Genomic DNA, 18,155 nt, shown 5'->3' with positions numbered 1-18,155 from the left:
TTTACCGACGTATACTGCATTATAATTGCGTTCAAGCTGAAACTCTGCGTACTAGGAAGAGTAAAGGTTTACATCACATTTCACATGTAAAACCGTTTATTGAAAGTTAATCTGCTTTTTAACTTTGTCTTTGCCATAAAACATTTCACTTCACATTTCTAGTATGCTTTGTCACACTGAGAAACTGTTAACATGCAACAATGTTTTGAAGTTAACTATCCAGTCTAGAACCTAGGGAACATTTTTAAACAGAAATTACGAATGCATTGTTATAGTGAACAGACGACACAGTGTTATTGTGTGTGTACATTCTTGCTTGTTAGTTGCACGATTACGTAACGACTATAAGGCTTACATACTTAGAACATATACTGTTAATGAGATTTTAATGCAACGTTTTGGTTTAGTTGAAAAGACATTCTTTATTTGAAGTACTTTCTGTGAGATTAAAGATAACTTAGTATATGGTTTCTCTGATAGCTACACGATTATATTACGACGCTACTAATATGTGACACGATTTACATTGTTGCTTTTGCGGTGTATTTGTTTTATATCTGTACAGTTTTTCTGAATTCTTCAGGAAAGGAAAACATGTTTTAGTAGTAACTTTGTGGTATAGCAACAATGAGACAGCCTTTTCTGTAGCACAACCATACGTTACAGCACAGTACTTTCTTCATCACGGCAATAAACGTTATAACTACGATATCTATACGGAAAGCATTTCACTTTCGTTTATGATGAGGTAAGTACATTGATTTCAGCAGAACTTTGCTTACAGAGGATGATAACTACGACAGTTCCACAGAATTATCTTACAGCAAAACGCACATTTAGCACTACAGGGCACGCATTTGAGTGATTAATTTGGTACTTAAACCATTTATTTATCAAGATTGTTGAATTACAAAGAAAGTTTTTCGTGATACATTTCATTCCATTGCTGTAATCTGTAACACCTGAGGGTATAATTACATTAATCCTCAGGGGGGTACACGCTTACTTTGTGTACCATGTGTATTGCAAGCACAAGGAGCCCTAGCTAATACGGTATTTGCTTATACAACTTTAAACATCGGTACCATATTTCTCTAACACATTAATTACACAGCTATCTGATCATTTAACTGGGAGAGACAAATATTTATTTTACTACATCAGTGACAGATGTTTACGTAATTACACAGTTGGATAACTTCACACTTATGAAATTGTATTTTGTCTGTACTTTGTGAACTGTTCATATTTTTTCAGAACCATTGTGATACTATGAGAGCTTTGAATGATGTATTTGGTATGGGATCACGATTTTTAAAGTACGTTTGAGGTAGATGACACTTTTGACATGAGCAGAGAATTTTTTTTAGGTTTTGAAATTATTGGAGGAAGCTACGACGATTTTGAGAATTTGACTGAGGTGTTATGATGTTATTATTACGATGACTATGTGTATTATTCTGTTGCGGTATGTTTATGATCAATAAGCTGATGCTATATGAGTTATTTGATTGTGGTATGCATCTGTTATGATGAAATATTGAAGACGTGTCAACGAATAAGGTAAAGAATAATAAGTAGTGGTTAGGGACTCTGGTTTGTGAAAAAGGTTGTTGGAAACCAAGAATCGTACTTTAAGAGTTATGAAATGTATGTAAATGCGTGAATGTATTACAATGCCGACGAAAATTTTTTGGACACTGTTATATTTATAGGATTTTATTTTCTACACATTTGTAACGCAAATTCTCAACCTGTGAAAATATTTTTATATCAGACTGCCACTGTAGTGGAAACTGGTGTCGTAAATATTTCGGTAAGAAAGTTAAGGGACCACCTGCACGTAATGCGTCGTGGGCACCCAGCTGGGCGACAGCGACCTGGAAACAAGCCATTAGTGTGTGCCTTTCAGAGACACAGGTGGAGAAAAAAATAAAGAGGCCATTATTCTCGCTATTGACATTCCTTTGTAGAAAGCATCGCAAAAACGACACGCTCATTACTTGGAAAGATACTTTCTTACATCTGCACACCTGATAATGACAAGCGTCTTTCTACCAGAGTTGAGAGAATTTGTACTAACTTATGAAATGTCACATGACTATTGAATGATATTTTTATGCTTTGCTTTTCATGGTTGCTTATTTCATTTAATATCTGTTTTCCAGCTGCGTTGCATCAGTGATTTTATAAAATAAAATTAAATGCATTTGCTAATGTGAACACTTTCTGCCAACAGATCTATTAAATAATAATTTTATGATCCATATTCTTCGAAAAAGGAGCACTTTGAATAGAAAGAACAATAAGAAGGGATTATTAACAGTAACTGAATACATAATTTTCTTTTCAAGTACATGGTAATATTTTTTCACAATAAGTTTTTGTGGTGCACCATTTTAATTGCATAGATATTAAGATGTGAATATACATTGTCCTTATCTGCATTGTTGTCTTTAGCGTAATATTTTTTCTACTTGAGCTATGTCATGTTTAGATATAAGTTATTGCATTTTCTGCTGCTGTTTGCTAGGCATAGTCCTACTAAATTTCACTATGCATTACTCTGTTAAGCCAGTTTTACTACTGATTTATTTTTCTTGTTTGCTGCTTATTGCCTTATATTAGTTGTAATATTGCGGCTTCCTTTGCCAATTTGAATTTTTTGTCATTGCTGTTTGTGTTAATTGTTTTGTGCTGCTGCATTGCGTTGTTCCTTAGTTAAGCATTCGAGCTCAGTAGATTTAAGTTAGCTTAAGAGGGGGTAGACTATATAAGAGAATGAGTTGCGATGAATTGGAAGGAATGCATTGAGAAGCTATAAGAAAATGGTTTGGCCAAAAAAAAGTATTTTGAAAGAGGATATGAACAAAAAAAGTAGGGTTTAAGGACAACAGGTTTAGGTAGGATTTTCTTGGAAATAAATGATGAGGTAAGATAATGGAAAATAAATAATGAGGTAAGAAATATATGAACATATAAATACAAAAAGCATGCTTGGATAAGATTTTTTTGGGGGAAACAAATGTTGAAATAAGACGAAAGATCTATGGAATGAAGTTTTGGGTTGGACTGCAGTACCAAATGTTACCCTGAAAACAAACCCTGTCCTTTCCTTTTGTGTTATCCCACTATGTGTTTGTGTACCCTTGTGTATTTGTTTTCTTCCTGTCTCTGTGTACTGTTTCATAGAATTTTTTCTCTTCTAATACTAAGCTACATTCACTATGATGAGGAATACTGTTATTCTCAAATATAACTTGCATTAATAACATGTTATTTACTTCGTAAAGATGTTTACACATTATTTATTCTGTTTTGTTCTAATGCTCACGTGTGAAGTTGATGTTTCAAAAGTTATTCTGATCTTTTATGTATGTACTTATGTCGTAATTTTTGTAACACTGATGTATTTGTTATTTCGATTCTTTTGTAAAGCCTGTATTGCTGCAAATGTTATCTGTACTATTATGTTCTTTAATGATACGTTTTGTACCTTTGTTATTGTTTTCTCGTGTTATAAAATTGTAATTGACACCAGTTCATCAAATTAAGTAACTTGTAAGTTACATTTCACTGCACACATTTCTGTTGGTCATAGTATATGGACAATATGTGAGAAGTAGGGACTGATAGTGTTTGCACGTGTGTTGATAATTCAGCAAGGGACTGGTTAACAGCATTGCTGGTTCTAAGGACAATTAAAAAAAAACCTTTGTGAGTGCACAAATGGTGATTCAAGGACTTGCAATATTGTCTGCAAGACTCTTCGATGGTGATTGTGCACCTGCACAGTCGCAACGGATGGCTACTGGCCATCTCTACAAGAACGACAGTGGGTCTACACCTTTGATGGCCCACCAATACCATTATTTCTACATGGACTGCAGTGGGTCTGTACCTCTGGTGGCCCACCAATACCCTAATCTCTACCAGGACTACAGTGGGTCTGCTCTGTGATGACCTACCTACCAATAGTCTTCAAAACTTCGACTGACTCTGCTGTGGGTTTGCTCTGTTGTGGCCCATTACCTGTCTGCATGTCAAGAGTCGGCACTGTCTTTCCGTTGAAAGGATAACACTACTTCTTTAAGACTGCATGGAAATCCACTACTTCTGTGTGAATTTTCTTTTACTACTCAGACTTTGAGAAAAACACTGCAGTTTTACTTTGATGAATGATCAGGACTGTCTGTATGGACTGTGAGAAAATTTTAGCTTTTGACCAACATTGTATCGATAAGTGTGTGCATTTCATTTCTTTGTTATTATAATTATAAAAAAAAATTTCAAATCTGTATTGGCCACTGCCCAAAACAATTTGTAAATTTTTTGTGGGGAGCATGGGGGCTATGTAAGTAGGCTGTTTAGGTTTTTTTTTTATTGGTAACGCCGCCGCCACGTAGCGCTCTGTATGAAAATCACTCACTGTGCCGTGTGCAGTCTGTGGCTGGTTTCCATTGTTGTCTGCCATTGTAGTGTTGGGCAGCTGGATGTTAACAGTGCATAGCGTGGCACAGTTGGAGGTGATCCACCAGCAGTGGTGGACGTGGGGAGAGAGATGGCGGAGTTTGGAAATTTGTGAGACTGGATGTCATGAACTGCTATATATATTGTGACTATTAAGGTAAATACATTGTTTGTTCTGTATTAAAATCTTTCATTTGCAAACTATGCCTATCAGTAGTTAGTGCCTTCAGTAGTTAGAATCTTTTATTTAGCTGGCAGTAGTGGCGCTCGCTGTATTGCAGTAGCTTGAGTAATGAAGATTTTTGTGAGGTAAGTGATTTGTGAAACGTATAGGTTAATGTTAGTCGGGGCCATTCTTTCGTAGGGATTTTTGGAAGTCAGATTGCGTTGCGCTAAAAATATTGTGTGTCAGTTTAAGCACAGTCTTGCACAATTTTTCTAAGGGGACGTTTCAGTATAATAAGTAAGGCCTTCTCGTGATCCGTTTTTACACAAGAACTTTCTCGCCTCACTCTATTTGTGGCAAGCGAGTCAGCTGAAGCGTCCTTGACGTATTCTTCCACTGTTTGTTTACATATCTACGTATATACTCTACAAGCTACTGCACAATGTATGTGGAGGGTCTCGTTTGCGTTTACACCCCAGTATGTGTTCTGAGTTTGCACCTGATTGGCGAAAGAGAAGTTACAAGCGATCATTCTTCTTACAAGAAGTCGGACCATAGTAACTCCATTACAGAATTAGATATGATAATAGAGTTCATTAATCTCTAAAAAGGCCACATAAACATGTGCTTCCTTAAGAGTGGCAGCAGCCTTTCCAGTAGTTAGAAGGGTGTCAGTCTGGATGGTTAAATGATCTGACCTTGTGCAATCAGCCAACGTGGCCATGCTGTGCTTGTACTGTGGACGACTGAAAGCAGGAGGAAACTACAGCCGTTACTGGTGAAGAAGTTTTCTCGGGTTATCAGCTGAGTCAAGGCGTCGTTCTGAAGGAAGGTTTCGACATGTTTCCTACCCGTCATCTTCAGTTAAAGATGACGAGTAGGAAACTTGTCGAAACATTGCCACAGAACAATGTCTTGACTCTGCTGATAACCCGGGAAAACTTCATCGCCGAGATTCGCCGAGAAAACCTGCATTCCTATTTATAGGCGTTATTTTTCCCAGGACAAGCAACTCTTCTTTATGGTTAAATGATGACGGCATCCTGTTAGGAAAAATATTTCAGTGATAAAACAGTCCACAGATCAGATCTCCGGGCGGAGACTACTCGGTAAGATATCGTCTTCAGGTAAAACCAAACTGGCATTCTTTGTGTCGGAGCGCAAAATGTTAGGCCTCTTAATGGAGTAGGAACGTTAAAAAATTTAAAAAGGGAAATGGTGTAGTGGGAATTAGTGAAGTGTTGTAGCAGGGAGAAAAGGACTTATGATCAGAAGAGCACAGAATTATAAATGCAGCTTCAGATACGCATAATGTAAGAATAGGTCTAATAGTGAATCAGAAAAGAGGAATGCAGGTGAACTATTACGAACAGCATAGTGAACATAGTGTGGTAGCCAAGACAGACTTGATTCCAACAACCACCACAGCAACACGACCTTATATGCCAACTAGCTCCAGAGATTGAAGGAATGTATGATGAGATTAAAAAAATAATTCTGATAGTTAAAGGAGAGGAAAACTTTAATGGAAGGCAGGAAGTCGATAGTAGAAACAGGAAGAGAAGGGGAAATAGTAGTAGAAAATGGAGTTGGGAAACGAATGAAAGAGGAACACAGCCGGTAGAATTTTGCACAGAGCATAATTTAATTTTCCGTTTGCGTAGTTATTTAATTATTGCTCACACTCTGTTTATGAATCATACAAAATGGTTTTGTGTATGGCAGAGACCTGGAGACAATGGGAGGTTTGAGATTGATTATATAATGATTAGGCACAGATTTCCAAGCCAGGCTGTAAACTGTAAGGCACTGCCACAGGCAAGTGTGTACTCTGACCATAATGTAGTGTTTATGACACGTAGATGAAAGTGAAGAAATTCCAAAAAGGTATGAAATTGAAGGCAACTGGACCGGAATAAATTGAAGAAACTAGAGATTTTTGGATGTTTCAGAGAGATTCTTAGGCAATGATGGACTGAAATTGGGAACAGTAATGCAATAGAAAATGAATAGGTGGCGTTGAGAGACGAATAGTGTAGGTAGGTGGTAGAGAATAACTTCGGCAGATTGAATTTGCCACTTAGAAGAAATTGGGAACAGTAATGCAATAGAAAATGAATGGGTAGCGTTGAGAGGTGAATAGCGTAGGTAGGTGGCAGAGAATCACCTCGGCAGAAGGAATTTGCCTGGTAGAAGAAACTGGGAACAGTAGTGCAATAGAAAATGAATGGGTAGCGTTGAGAGATGAATAGTGTAGGTAGGCGACAGAGAATCCCCTTGGCAGAAGGAATTTGCCTGGTAGAAGAAATTGGGATCAGTAATGCAATAGAAAATGAATGGGTAGCGTTGAGAGATGAATAGTGTAGGTAGGTGGCAGAGAATCACTTTGGCAGAACGAATTTGCCTGGTAGAAGGAACTGGGAACAGTAATGCAATAGAAAATGAATGGGTAGCGTTGAGAGATGAATAGTGTATGTAGGCGGCTTAGAATCACTTTGGCAGAACGAATTTCCCTGGTAGAAGAGAATGGGAACAGTAATGCAATAGAAAATGAATGGGTAGCGTTGAGAGATGAATAGCGTAGGTAGGCGGTAGAGAATCATTTAAGGAGAACAAATTTGCCTGGTAGAAGTCCTTGGATAACTCAGGAGATAGGTAATTCAACCGACGAAAGGAGAAAATATAGAAATACAACAAATGAAGTAAGCTAAAGAGAATAAAGACAGCTAGGCAAATTTAATATAATCTTATTGTAAGAATTAGTTATTTATGCATTTTAGATGAGAGGTGATATCATTTTTTTCTTTTATATGTGCTTTCACTTATTTTCTTCTTTGTCTCTGTGGTTGGCGAAGTATTCATGCGGACTGCAGTGAGTGACAAAAGTTTGCTGACCTAACAATTAACAATTGATATTTGATTTTTTACATAAGCAGCTAATATATTGGAGATATCTAGCAGCATTGAGAGATGAAGTAGGGTGAGTTGTAGAGGATCACAAAGACAGAAAGAAAAAGCCTAGTAGAAATCATTGGGTAACTCAGGAGATATTGAATTTCATTGACGAAAGCAATGAAGCAGACAATAGGCAATACAGACGTCTAAAAATGTGATTGACGGAAAGTACCAAATAACTAAAAAGGAATTCGTAAAAGAATCTATAGCTGGCGGAAACAAAGATAGGTGCTGGTAATCATAGGAGAATTAAAGACACACTTGGAGAAAGAGAAGTGACTGTATGAATATTAAGAGATCAGGTGGCAAGGCACTTCTAAGCAAAGATGGGGAGGTGAAAGGTGGGAGGAATACTTAGGGGATCTGTGTAAGGGGAACAAAACTGCGGATAATGTTACAGAAAGATAGAAAGCTAGGTGAAGAAGAAGTGGGAGATGCTGTATGATACTACGAGAAGACTTTGACAGAGCACTGAAAGACCTGACCGTAAGTAGAAACAAGGCCCCTAGAGTAGATTGTATTCACTCAGAATTAATGAGATCCTTGAGAAAGCTAGTAATAACAAAATTATACCACGAGGTATGCAAGATACAAGACACGGGCGAAATATCCCCAGACTTCAAATGGTTCAAATGGCTCCAAGCATTATGGGACTTAAAATCTGAGGTCATCAGACTTAGAACTACTCAAACCTAACTAACCTAAGAACATCACACACATCCATGCCCGAGGCAGGATTCGAACCTGCGACCATAGCGGCTGCGCGGTTCTGGACTGAAGCGCCTAGAACCACTCGGCCACAGTCACTGGCTCCCCATTTTTCAGAAAGGACATAATAATTCCACTTCCAAAGAAAGGAAGCGCCGACAGGTGCCTGTGTTGCTAAGGAGAACGATTCACTGTTCCTTTGGACATACATGCACGTCCAAAGAAATTGGCACTTCGTTGACTACAGCCGTTATGAAGTACACGAAATGTGTTCGGATTTGCGAATGCAAACAACTATCAGCTGCGTAAGGGAATGATGGCAATGAAAATTTGTGCCGGACCGATACACGAGCCTGGATTTCCTGCTTTACACAAGCGGTCACCGTAACTGCTTTGGCTATTCGTACACAACTCACGGCCAGATAAAAACTTCCATATGCCGTCGTTCCTGCGTCACAACCTGTACTAGTACGCACATTATGTAACTCCTGTACAAGGAAGGACGATTTAATTGAAAGTCACTCCCTGATATCGGCGCATAAATACGATGCTGCTGTGTCAGTGTTGTTAAGAAGACGATGGATGCAAGCAGGAAGGATAATTTTCCATGGGTAATGAGCTACTGCGGGCGATGTTATGTTAGCAGACCAGTCTCTCAGGGGGCAGGTGATGTCATGATACGTAAGTGTGTAACATTTTTGCTTCTGCTAAGCAACTGGGAGCTTAGTAATAAAACTGTTTAAAAAAACAGAAAACTATCATGTTAGTGAAAAAAACGAGTAAATAGCAGATGCAGATTTTTTTTTCATTTCGATTTTTATAAAACTCAGTGGATACAGAAAGTACTAGATGATTTACTTGGAGGAATGAGTAAGAGAAGAATATTGAAAACTTTCACCAGGAGAAAGGACAAATGAATGGGACAGCTGCTTTAATTCAGGAATACCTCATAGTGAATTAAAAGAAATAATATAGATGAAAAATTGTTGAAGAGAGATTACATTAGGCGAAACAGGAATGTTGAGAACACACACGGATGGAAAGATTACCGCAAGATAGGAGGCAAGGGGGAGGAGACTTTTGTTAATAGAAAATATCTCTATCTATCTGTCTACCTCTCTATCTAACTACCAATTACAGATGTTTAAACTATTAGATAAAAATTCTTCCAATCCATATGTGGCAAACAGCAAACCTGTGCTTAACAGTATTGGTTAAAAACAGTCTTGGTTGCAATTTTAGTTTTTATTTTTCAACTACTTGTTTCGCCTTATTTAGGCGTCTTCAGGTTATCTTGATTTGGTATTTCTTAGACACGAAGGTGATGTTAGCCTGATATATTCGACGATGCCCTTTGGCTACACTGACTAAAGGATCATTCTAAGAAATACCAAATTAAGACAACCTGAAGATGCCTAAATAAAGCGAACCGTGTAGTTGAAAAATAAAAAAAATAAAATTGCAACCAAGACTGTTTTTAACCAATACTGTTAGATAATGTTGTTTGATAGCGAGAGAGACATAATAAGTGTTGGGTGAAATTTGTACTGTCGACAGGTTTGGTGGAAGCGCTATCTGAACAGCTGAAGGGCACCGGAGTGAGTTTGACCTGCGCCTATCAGTACCACTTCTCCAACAGCGGACTGCCTCTCTCGTAAGTACACATTTCACAGTGGCTTTTGTTTGTACCACTAGAGATTATGAAGAAAGAAAAATATTCCATCGACATGTTCCAGAACTTGAAAAGTAGCTTACAAATGAGTCATTCTAGGCGCTACCAGACCATTTATCTTAAGAGTAAAGTTATTTTATAATGTACTATCAATAGCGGTTTGTGTGGGTGGATGCCATCAGCACTATTCATCTGTTGATTAATTAGTATTAATACTGCTTTACTGAGAAGAGTGTAATAAGCTAGTAATGTGTCACCATACACTCAGTCCATGGGGAATAGCAAATAGGGTGGGCATCTCGCCCTACCGTCTGGTGACAGAAAGAACTCCAAGTTGTTTCACTTCTACAGTCGACACCTTGTGTACTCTGTTACGGTAAATCCTATAACGAGGTTACACATTGTTAGTAGCCAGACCTTTGACTGCTTTGAGGACTTTCACTGTTTCATCTTCTATTTTTCATTCGGGCATGTTTACTACACTAGACCACAATAATCTTTTAGTTTCTAATTTTAGTCTGGCTCAAAAACTTCGCTTCTTTATTGCCCTCTATTAAATATATCGTGATACCTTAGTGAATGCCGCTCTAAAACTCTAACCTGTCCCTTCTTGTAGTTGAAGAAGTAGCTGATGCTCCAAAGTGTGCTGATATTCATCGAAAATCATACTGTTCCGCTATCACTTGCTGTGAAAACATTTATTACTGCTGTCAGTTTATATTGTTATTAATCATAAAACCTGCTTGGTGGCTTTGCGAGAACTTGACACGGTAGTGAGAGTATGTAAGCGGGGCTGAGACGAATGGCGAATGATTCTAGCGATTATACCAACCGGAATTAGAGAAAACCTCTGACATGTAATTTTGACTGAGGGCATATTCTTATAGCCTGGGATCTGAGGTCGAGGATTTCAAAAATAGTGAAGATGATCCGATAGCAGTGTGCTATTATCGTAAGCATCTACGCAAAGTGATTGAAGGACGATGAAGCCCTGAGTAGGCGACAAGGTGTTGTACTTCTAAGCCTCGTAACACATCCGCTCTCGAAAGTAGGATAACGTGCGAGATCTGACAACAGAGTACAATCCTGTTGCAGGCACAAGTATTTCAGAGCACACCGTCCAGCTCACATGACTGAAAATAGATTCTACAACAAATGAACCATAAGTTACGTCACGTCGACCCAACGACATCGTCAGTTACGATCGAGATTGTTGATCGATTTATCGGATGGTGCCAACACCGAGGTCATCGGTCCCATCGGATTAGGGAAGGAAGTCGGCCGTGCCCTTTAACGGGAACCATCCCGGTATTTGCCTGAAGCAGTTTAGGGAAATCACGCAAAACCTAAATCGCGGTGGCCGGACGTGGGTTTGAACCGTCGTACTCCCGAATGCGAGTCCAATGAGCTAATCACTGCGTTACCTCGCCAGGTCATCGAGATTGCACAGTGGATCAGTGGAAACGTGGTGTGCTGTCGCATGAATCACATTCCTTGTTACATCATACCAATGGGCGCATTTGGACACAGTCTCATCCAGGCGAATGGTTCCTCGAAAAATGTGCTACATCACGGCGGAGGCCGGTGGAGCTCGTTTTATGCTATGGAGACATTCATTTGTTCACGAGACCCAGAAAATATTAGATACAGGCTCCCAGGTAGATGCCACATTCCTTGACTTCCGGAAGGCGTCCGATACAGTTCCGCACTGACGCCTGATAAACCACTGGACTCGCATTCGGGAGGACGACGGTTCAATCCCGTCTCCGGCCATTCTGATTTAGGTTTTCCGTGATTTCCCTCAATCGTTTCAGGCAAATGCCGGGATGGTTCCTTTGAAAGGACACTGCCGATTTCCTTCCCAATCCTTCACTACCCCGAGCTTGCGCTCCGTCTCTAATGACCTCGTTGTCGACGGGACGTTAAACACTAACCACCACCACCACCTGATAAACAAAGTAAGAGCCTACGGAATATCAGTCCAGCTGTGTTGCTGGATTGAATAGTTTTTAGCAAACAGAACACAGCATGTTGTTCTCAATGGAGAGACGTCTACAGACGTTAAAGTAACCTCTGGCGTGCCACAGGAGAGCGTTATGGGACCATTGCTTTTCACAATATATATAAATGACTTAGTAGATTGTGTCGGAAGTTCCATGCGGCTTTTCGCGGATGATGCTGTAGTGTACAGAGAAGTTGCAGCATTAGAAAATTGTAGCGAAATGCAGGAAGAACTGCAGCGGATAGGCACTTGGTGCAGGGAGTGGCAACTGACCCTTAACATAGACAAATGTAACGTATTGCGAATACATAGAAAGAAGGATCTTTTATTGTATGACTATATGATAGCGTAACAAACAGTGGTAGCAGTTACTTCTGTAAAATATCTGGGAGTATGCGTGCGGAACGATTTGAAGTGGAATGATCATATACAATTAATTGTTGGTAAGGTGGGTACAGGTTGAGATTCATTGGGAGAGTCCTTAGAAAATGTAGTCCATCAACAAAGGAGGTGGCTTAAAAAACACTCGTTCGACCCATACTTGAGTATTGCTCAACAGAGTGGGATCCGTACCAGATCGGGTTGACGGAGGAGATAGAGAAGATCCAAAGCAGAGCGGCGCGTTTAATCACAGGGTTATTTGGTAAGCGTGATAGCGTTACGGAGATGTTTAGCAAACTCAAGTGGCAGACTCTGCAAGAAAGGCGATCTGCATCGCGGTGTAGCTTGCTGTCCAGGTTTCGAGAGGGTGCGTTTCTGGATGAGGTATCGAATTTTATAGCTTCCCCCTGCTTATAACTCCCGAGGAGATCACGAATGAAAAATCAGAGAGATTCGAGCGCGCTCGGAGGCTTTCCGGCAGTCGTTCTTCTGGCGAACCACACGCGACTGGAACGGGAAAGGGAGGTAATGACAGTGGCACGTAAAGTGCCCTCCGCCACACATCGTTGGGTGGCTTGCGGAGTATAAATGTAGATGTAGATGAACAGACTTCCGCGGGACCTGCGGTAGTAGTCTAAGGTACCGTGACGGCTGTGGACTACGTGAACATTACTGCCGTCCGTGTGCACGTTTTCATGCTTGATGTCTTCCCCAAGGGCGAAGGCATCTTCCAGAAGGATAACTGTTCGTGTCTGAAGACCAGAATCGTGTTACAGGGTTTTGTGAAACTTGATGATGAATTCGCGTTGATGTTTTGACCACCAAATTGGCCTGATCTGAACCCAATGGAACACTTTTGGAGCGCTATCGTGCACCCACAAATCATCTGCTGCCATTTACGGGGATTGTGTGACTTGTACGTACACGTCTGGTGCCATACATCTCCGGAAATATGCCCAAGACTTGCCGAATCCTTGGCACATAGAATCGCTGCAGCAAGGCGTTCCAAACGGGACCAACACGCCGCTAAGCAGATGGTCATAATGTTTTGGTTCATCAGTGTAAACGAACAGATTTTTGCAAAAACATGAACTGAACAGCAGAACTCTATTCACTGAATTTAAATATCCATTGTGTCAATAATACAGCAGTACTACACATTCAGTCTCTGGATACTTTAACTATTCCAACACTTTTCGGATAAAGTGCTAATGAAACAACGGCAGCCTTACACTGGAAATTGTTAACTGTAATATATACCACATAATAAGACAGGGAGATTGAGAGGCTTGTGGCACAAATAAAGCGCAGTTGATGCTACATCACGGTTGAGACACGCACTGTAATAATTCTTATAGAAACTATTGACAATTATGAACCACAGGAACTGCTCTTCTGTAATCACAGATAAGCGTCTTTTTCTCGTACAGCCGACGTAACGTGTTCGAGTACCGAGGAGACACAGGTGTTTTATTTATAATGTGCCTTTATTTTCTGTGTCCTCTACAGTAGTCGAAAAACATCGTGTGTAGCATAAGGGAGAGGGAGAGTGCTGGTTATGGTAATTACGAATGAAAAGATTAGCAAATTAATTGAAACTAATAAATATAATGCTTTATGGAAATATACCATAAGGTGGCAGATGCTTAAATGGCTGACGACGACCGCATGGCACAACACGCAAATACAAATAAAGATATAAAATAAGAATAATAGTAATAAAAATAGTAATGGGGTTGTAGCATATCACATACCGATGAAAGGGTTTCTGAACAGGTCTAGTTTCCGTAACGTTACTTCCAATTTAGACATCCCAGCTGCAAAATGTAGGGAAGTGGTTGCGAGACAGATGATCTTACTCATGAAGGGATGCAAAGATAGAAATTGATTTGTGTTACTCATAACAAGCGTTCAAATGTATTAATTGATACATCCTACAGACTCTGTTTTACTCACTCTTTCAATTTGCTGCCGTAAGAGTCTTCCGATAACTCGCTATTGTAGACAGTCGACTGTAGTTTCATAGGATAAGGAGAGAGAAACTAAGAGAAACCACACGCCTCGTCGTCGGTGACCAATGACCGATTTATGACGGGTCTATTCCCAGTCATTACTTCACCAATATACAATAATTTACTACACATTCGTGTGCCACGCATCTGTCGGTTTTTCTGGAGACTTTGATTGCTTAATTGCCCGTAGGAAGAGAGGCGGTGTCGTTATGACGCTCTGGATTGGTAGAGGTTGCACTCTATACTCAGTCTTCTATTGAGTTCATTGCCGAATTTATCTGACGTTCGTGGCGAGATGGCTTTCTATGCAGAGTTACAGCTATTCTATGCGATTTCGGCTTGCAGTATATGATGTTTAATTCCTAGCTAGATATTTCGACTGACAAACAAGCGTCTATCTGAACTTTATGACTGGAAATTACTAGTTTTCTTATTTAAGGGTTATTTACTTACCCCATACTGGGAGGTAAGTGGCAACCACCAAACAGGCATTCTTCAGCCAGTAGATTATGTAAAAACCTGCATCCCTCCCACAAACCCCCACCCGCTCATCGTTCTGTAAAGAATTCAACACCCATGTGTGAAACGGATTCTGTCAACATACTACTTAATTATTGAGTTTTAATATGTTAAGTATTTGGCGTTAAGCATGCAAAACCTATGCTCAAGAAACAAAATCTTAATTATGTTTCTTTTTTGTCTTCGAATTATTCACCCAACGACTTATGCAAAAGCCAAAACCAGAACTGGTATATCTTAGATTCTGGTAATGTTTACCACGTCATATCTCCTGAACTGTGTCATACAATGACAATTTTGAAGGTAAATTCATTGGTATATGTGGACACTGTCCGAAAAGTGTATTGCGAATAGAGTTAGAAGTAAAGAAGTAACAAATTAAAACTTGATGTCCGATGCTGAAGTGTTACTGGATGGAATGCGAAAACTGTTTGAATTTCACACCATTTTACACTTAACGCAATTGAAGAGATCTCACTGTGACATCTAAGGATGCCGAGAATATTGATCATTAAAACTTCAGAATCTTGAAGACTGTATGGTTACCCGGTGGTACAGTTGCCTTTAGTTTAAAGTGCTAGTTGCCTATCTGTGTTTCACCTGCATGCGTACCAACTTAGATACACTACTTCCGTGATCTGGACAACGTAAGCTTTCCCACAATGACATGGTTAGGCTTTACCACATTGACATGATATACTGTAGACTTCAGCCTTTAGCAAACGCATATAACCCTGTAATGAGTCGAGAAGGGCAGACATTTTTATAGATTTTCGAAAAATTACTTTAACAGAATACTTCTCTGGATCTGATCCAATTCTGAAGAAATATGCTACCAATATACGGGAGGAACGCCATTCACTTGGAAAGATCCTTATCGTCTTTATTCTGTGACTAGTTATATTCGCTAGTAACTAAAGTTGTCCATATCTGAGAAGCAGAATATTTTCCTTGAGCACAGATTCTGGACGTTGCTGCTCCTTCGCACAGTTGTCCTCGTCGGACACAACATGTGCGCGCTCCTCCAACGGTCAAGGAAGCCCATAATTAGAGATGGGTTGTGACAGCAAGACACCAGCAAACGCAAATCTGTATATGTCGGCTTAACAGTGAACGAAATGGACAAACGACCCACCCATTTTACAACTGATTAACGTGTCTAGAAAGGTGGACAGATTCATACAGATTCTTTAATAACTAAATTCAAAAATGATCTCGTCGTAGCCAAGATTTTCTGTAGAGACAGTGATCAGCTCTGGCTAACTTACTGGCCGTACAAAAGGCGACTGTCACTATCATTTTTTCGCTTTTTCCGTAAAATGGATATCCTTGTAGGCTGAATTTAGATGCTGATAAAATGGTAACTGCTCTTCCTCGTCGTGAGACCACACTACGTACTCGTATGTCTCATCTCAATGTCACTAAAAGACTTCCGGTTTCGCTGACCTAAGCCCTCTCCTGAAAGCCTGTCTCAAAATAATTTGCTGTCCAAAAGGACTAATATGGCAAAACTGGCAGTTTGTTCGAACTACTCACTGTTAATAAAAAAATTGTAAACAGGGCATGATGGTACAGTTTAAATTTACTGCCGATGAGTAACAATAAACCAATGAGAGGTATCGTAGTCAAAAGTGAGACTACATTCAAACTTACTAATAAGTCCGATCCATTGAACCGAAGGGACTTCAGTCTGTTAATCAAATCAACAGTATCGCGCAATTAGTGTGGGCATTTGCCTAGAAAACGTCTCTCTGAGGCAGTGCATTGAGCACTGTAGTTGTGTGCACGGAAGAAGGTTGGTGGTGGGGCTATGTGCAGTAGCAATGGGCAGTATATCATGCGACGCTCCAGACAATCTGAATCATCTACATAAATGCTCACAACCCACCTTCTGTGTGTGACGGAAGGTACTTCTGGTGCCACTAACTTATACCCCCCCCCCCTTTTCGTGTTTCATTCACGGATTTGTGATAGCTCTAGTTTATCGACTTTTCTTGTACTGGTCATTTCGCGAGACGTATGTGAGTGAAAGTAGTGTGTTGTCCACAGTAAACCTCTCTTTGATGCACAACGATTCTCTTGTAGCGTCTGTCATTGGAGTTTGTTGAGCATCTCTGTAACGGCCTCGCGCCGACTTAACGATCCCGTGACTAAACGCGCCGCTCTTCTTTGGACCTTCTCTATCTCTTCTACACTGAAGCGCCAAAGAAACTGCTATAGGCATTCGTATTCAAATACAGAGATATGTAAACAATCAGACTACGGTGCAGCAGCAAGTCGTATAACCCTAGTTTACTTATTTGTTAGATAGTTTAATTAATTTCTTTGCGTGTTTTTGGGTACTTGCATTGTTTAATTCATATATTTCGGGCGTATTATAGTATTTGAGGGTTGTGACATCGCGCCTTAGTACCTGAATAGTGTAAATTCACGTAGTCGTCTGTCTTCTGTATTTGTTTTGAACAGCCAGTGTCGGTTGGTCACAGCCAGTGTGCTCCCTGCCGCCGTTGGATAAGCAGCTGCAGCAGCAAGTCGTATAACCCTAGCTTACTTATTTGTTAGATAGTTTAATTTCTTTGCGTGTTTTTGGGTACTTGCATTGTTTAATTCATATTTCGGGCGTATTATATAGTATTTGACAGTTGTATCATCGAGCTTTAGTGTTTACTTGGTAGATTCTTACTTAAATTGCGTGTGAGTTTCGTATAGGAGGTGCAATTTCGAGTTTTAGTTACTGTAATCGTAAATTCAGCAGATTGTAGCGCAGTCTTTAGGCATTTGTACAGGTTAGTTGATACATTCTTTGCGTGTTTCGCTTGCGTTATCTAAGCACGGACTCGTGTTTCAGTAACTGTTGTTCAACATCGATTAGAATGGACAGGGACTGCGATTGCTGTGTTCGGATGAGGGCTGACTTGGCATCCCTTCGCTCACAGCTGCAATCGTCGCTGACTTCGGTCGCGCAGCTTGAGGCTGTTGCCAATGGGCACCACTGTGGGGAGCCGGACTTGGTATCACGGGGATGTCAACCTCGTCCCGTCTGTCCCCAGATCGGTCTGCGCTGTGGTTGCCCCGGTTGCTGCCCGCAGTGGGGCTGAGCCCTCGCCTGTGGTTGATTGGGAGGTCGTTCCAAGGCGTGGCAGGCAGCGAAAGGCGTCCCTGGAGGCTGATCAGAAAGCATCCCCGGTGCGTATGACAAACCGGTTTCAGGCACTATCTCTGGCTGAGTCAGATGCAGCTGCCTGCCCTGTTTCAGAGGATCATTCTCAG

General features: G+C 40.3%; 1 protein-coding gene across 1 annotated transcript in view; it reads left to right on the top strand.

Annotated features, from left to right (window-relative positions):
* The window catches only part of LOC126278065 (uncharacterized), a 310,230-nt gene that overhangs the window by 268,899 nt on the left and 23,176 nt on the right, over positions 1-18,155 (top strand). The window contains exon 6 of the mRNA XM_049977894.1: positions 9,857-9,953. Within this exon, the coding sequence (XP_049833851.1) occupies positions 9,857-9,953 (97 nt within the window). The remainder of the gene's footprint in view (positions 1-9,856; positions 9,954-18,155) is intronic.

This window comes from Schistocerca gregaria, chromosome 1, assembly GCF_023897955.1.
Source record: "Schistocerca gregaria isolate iqSchGreg1 chromosome 1, iqSchGreg1.2, whole genome shotgun sequence".
NCBI classification, from domain to species: Eukaryota; Metazoa; Arthropoda; class Insecta; order Orthoptera; family Acrididae; genus Schistocerca; species Schistocerca gregaria.
Note: the sequence above shows the minus strand (reverse complement) of the source record. Positions and strands in the feature narration are given on the sequence as shown.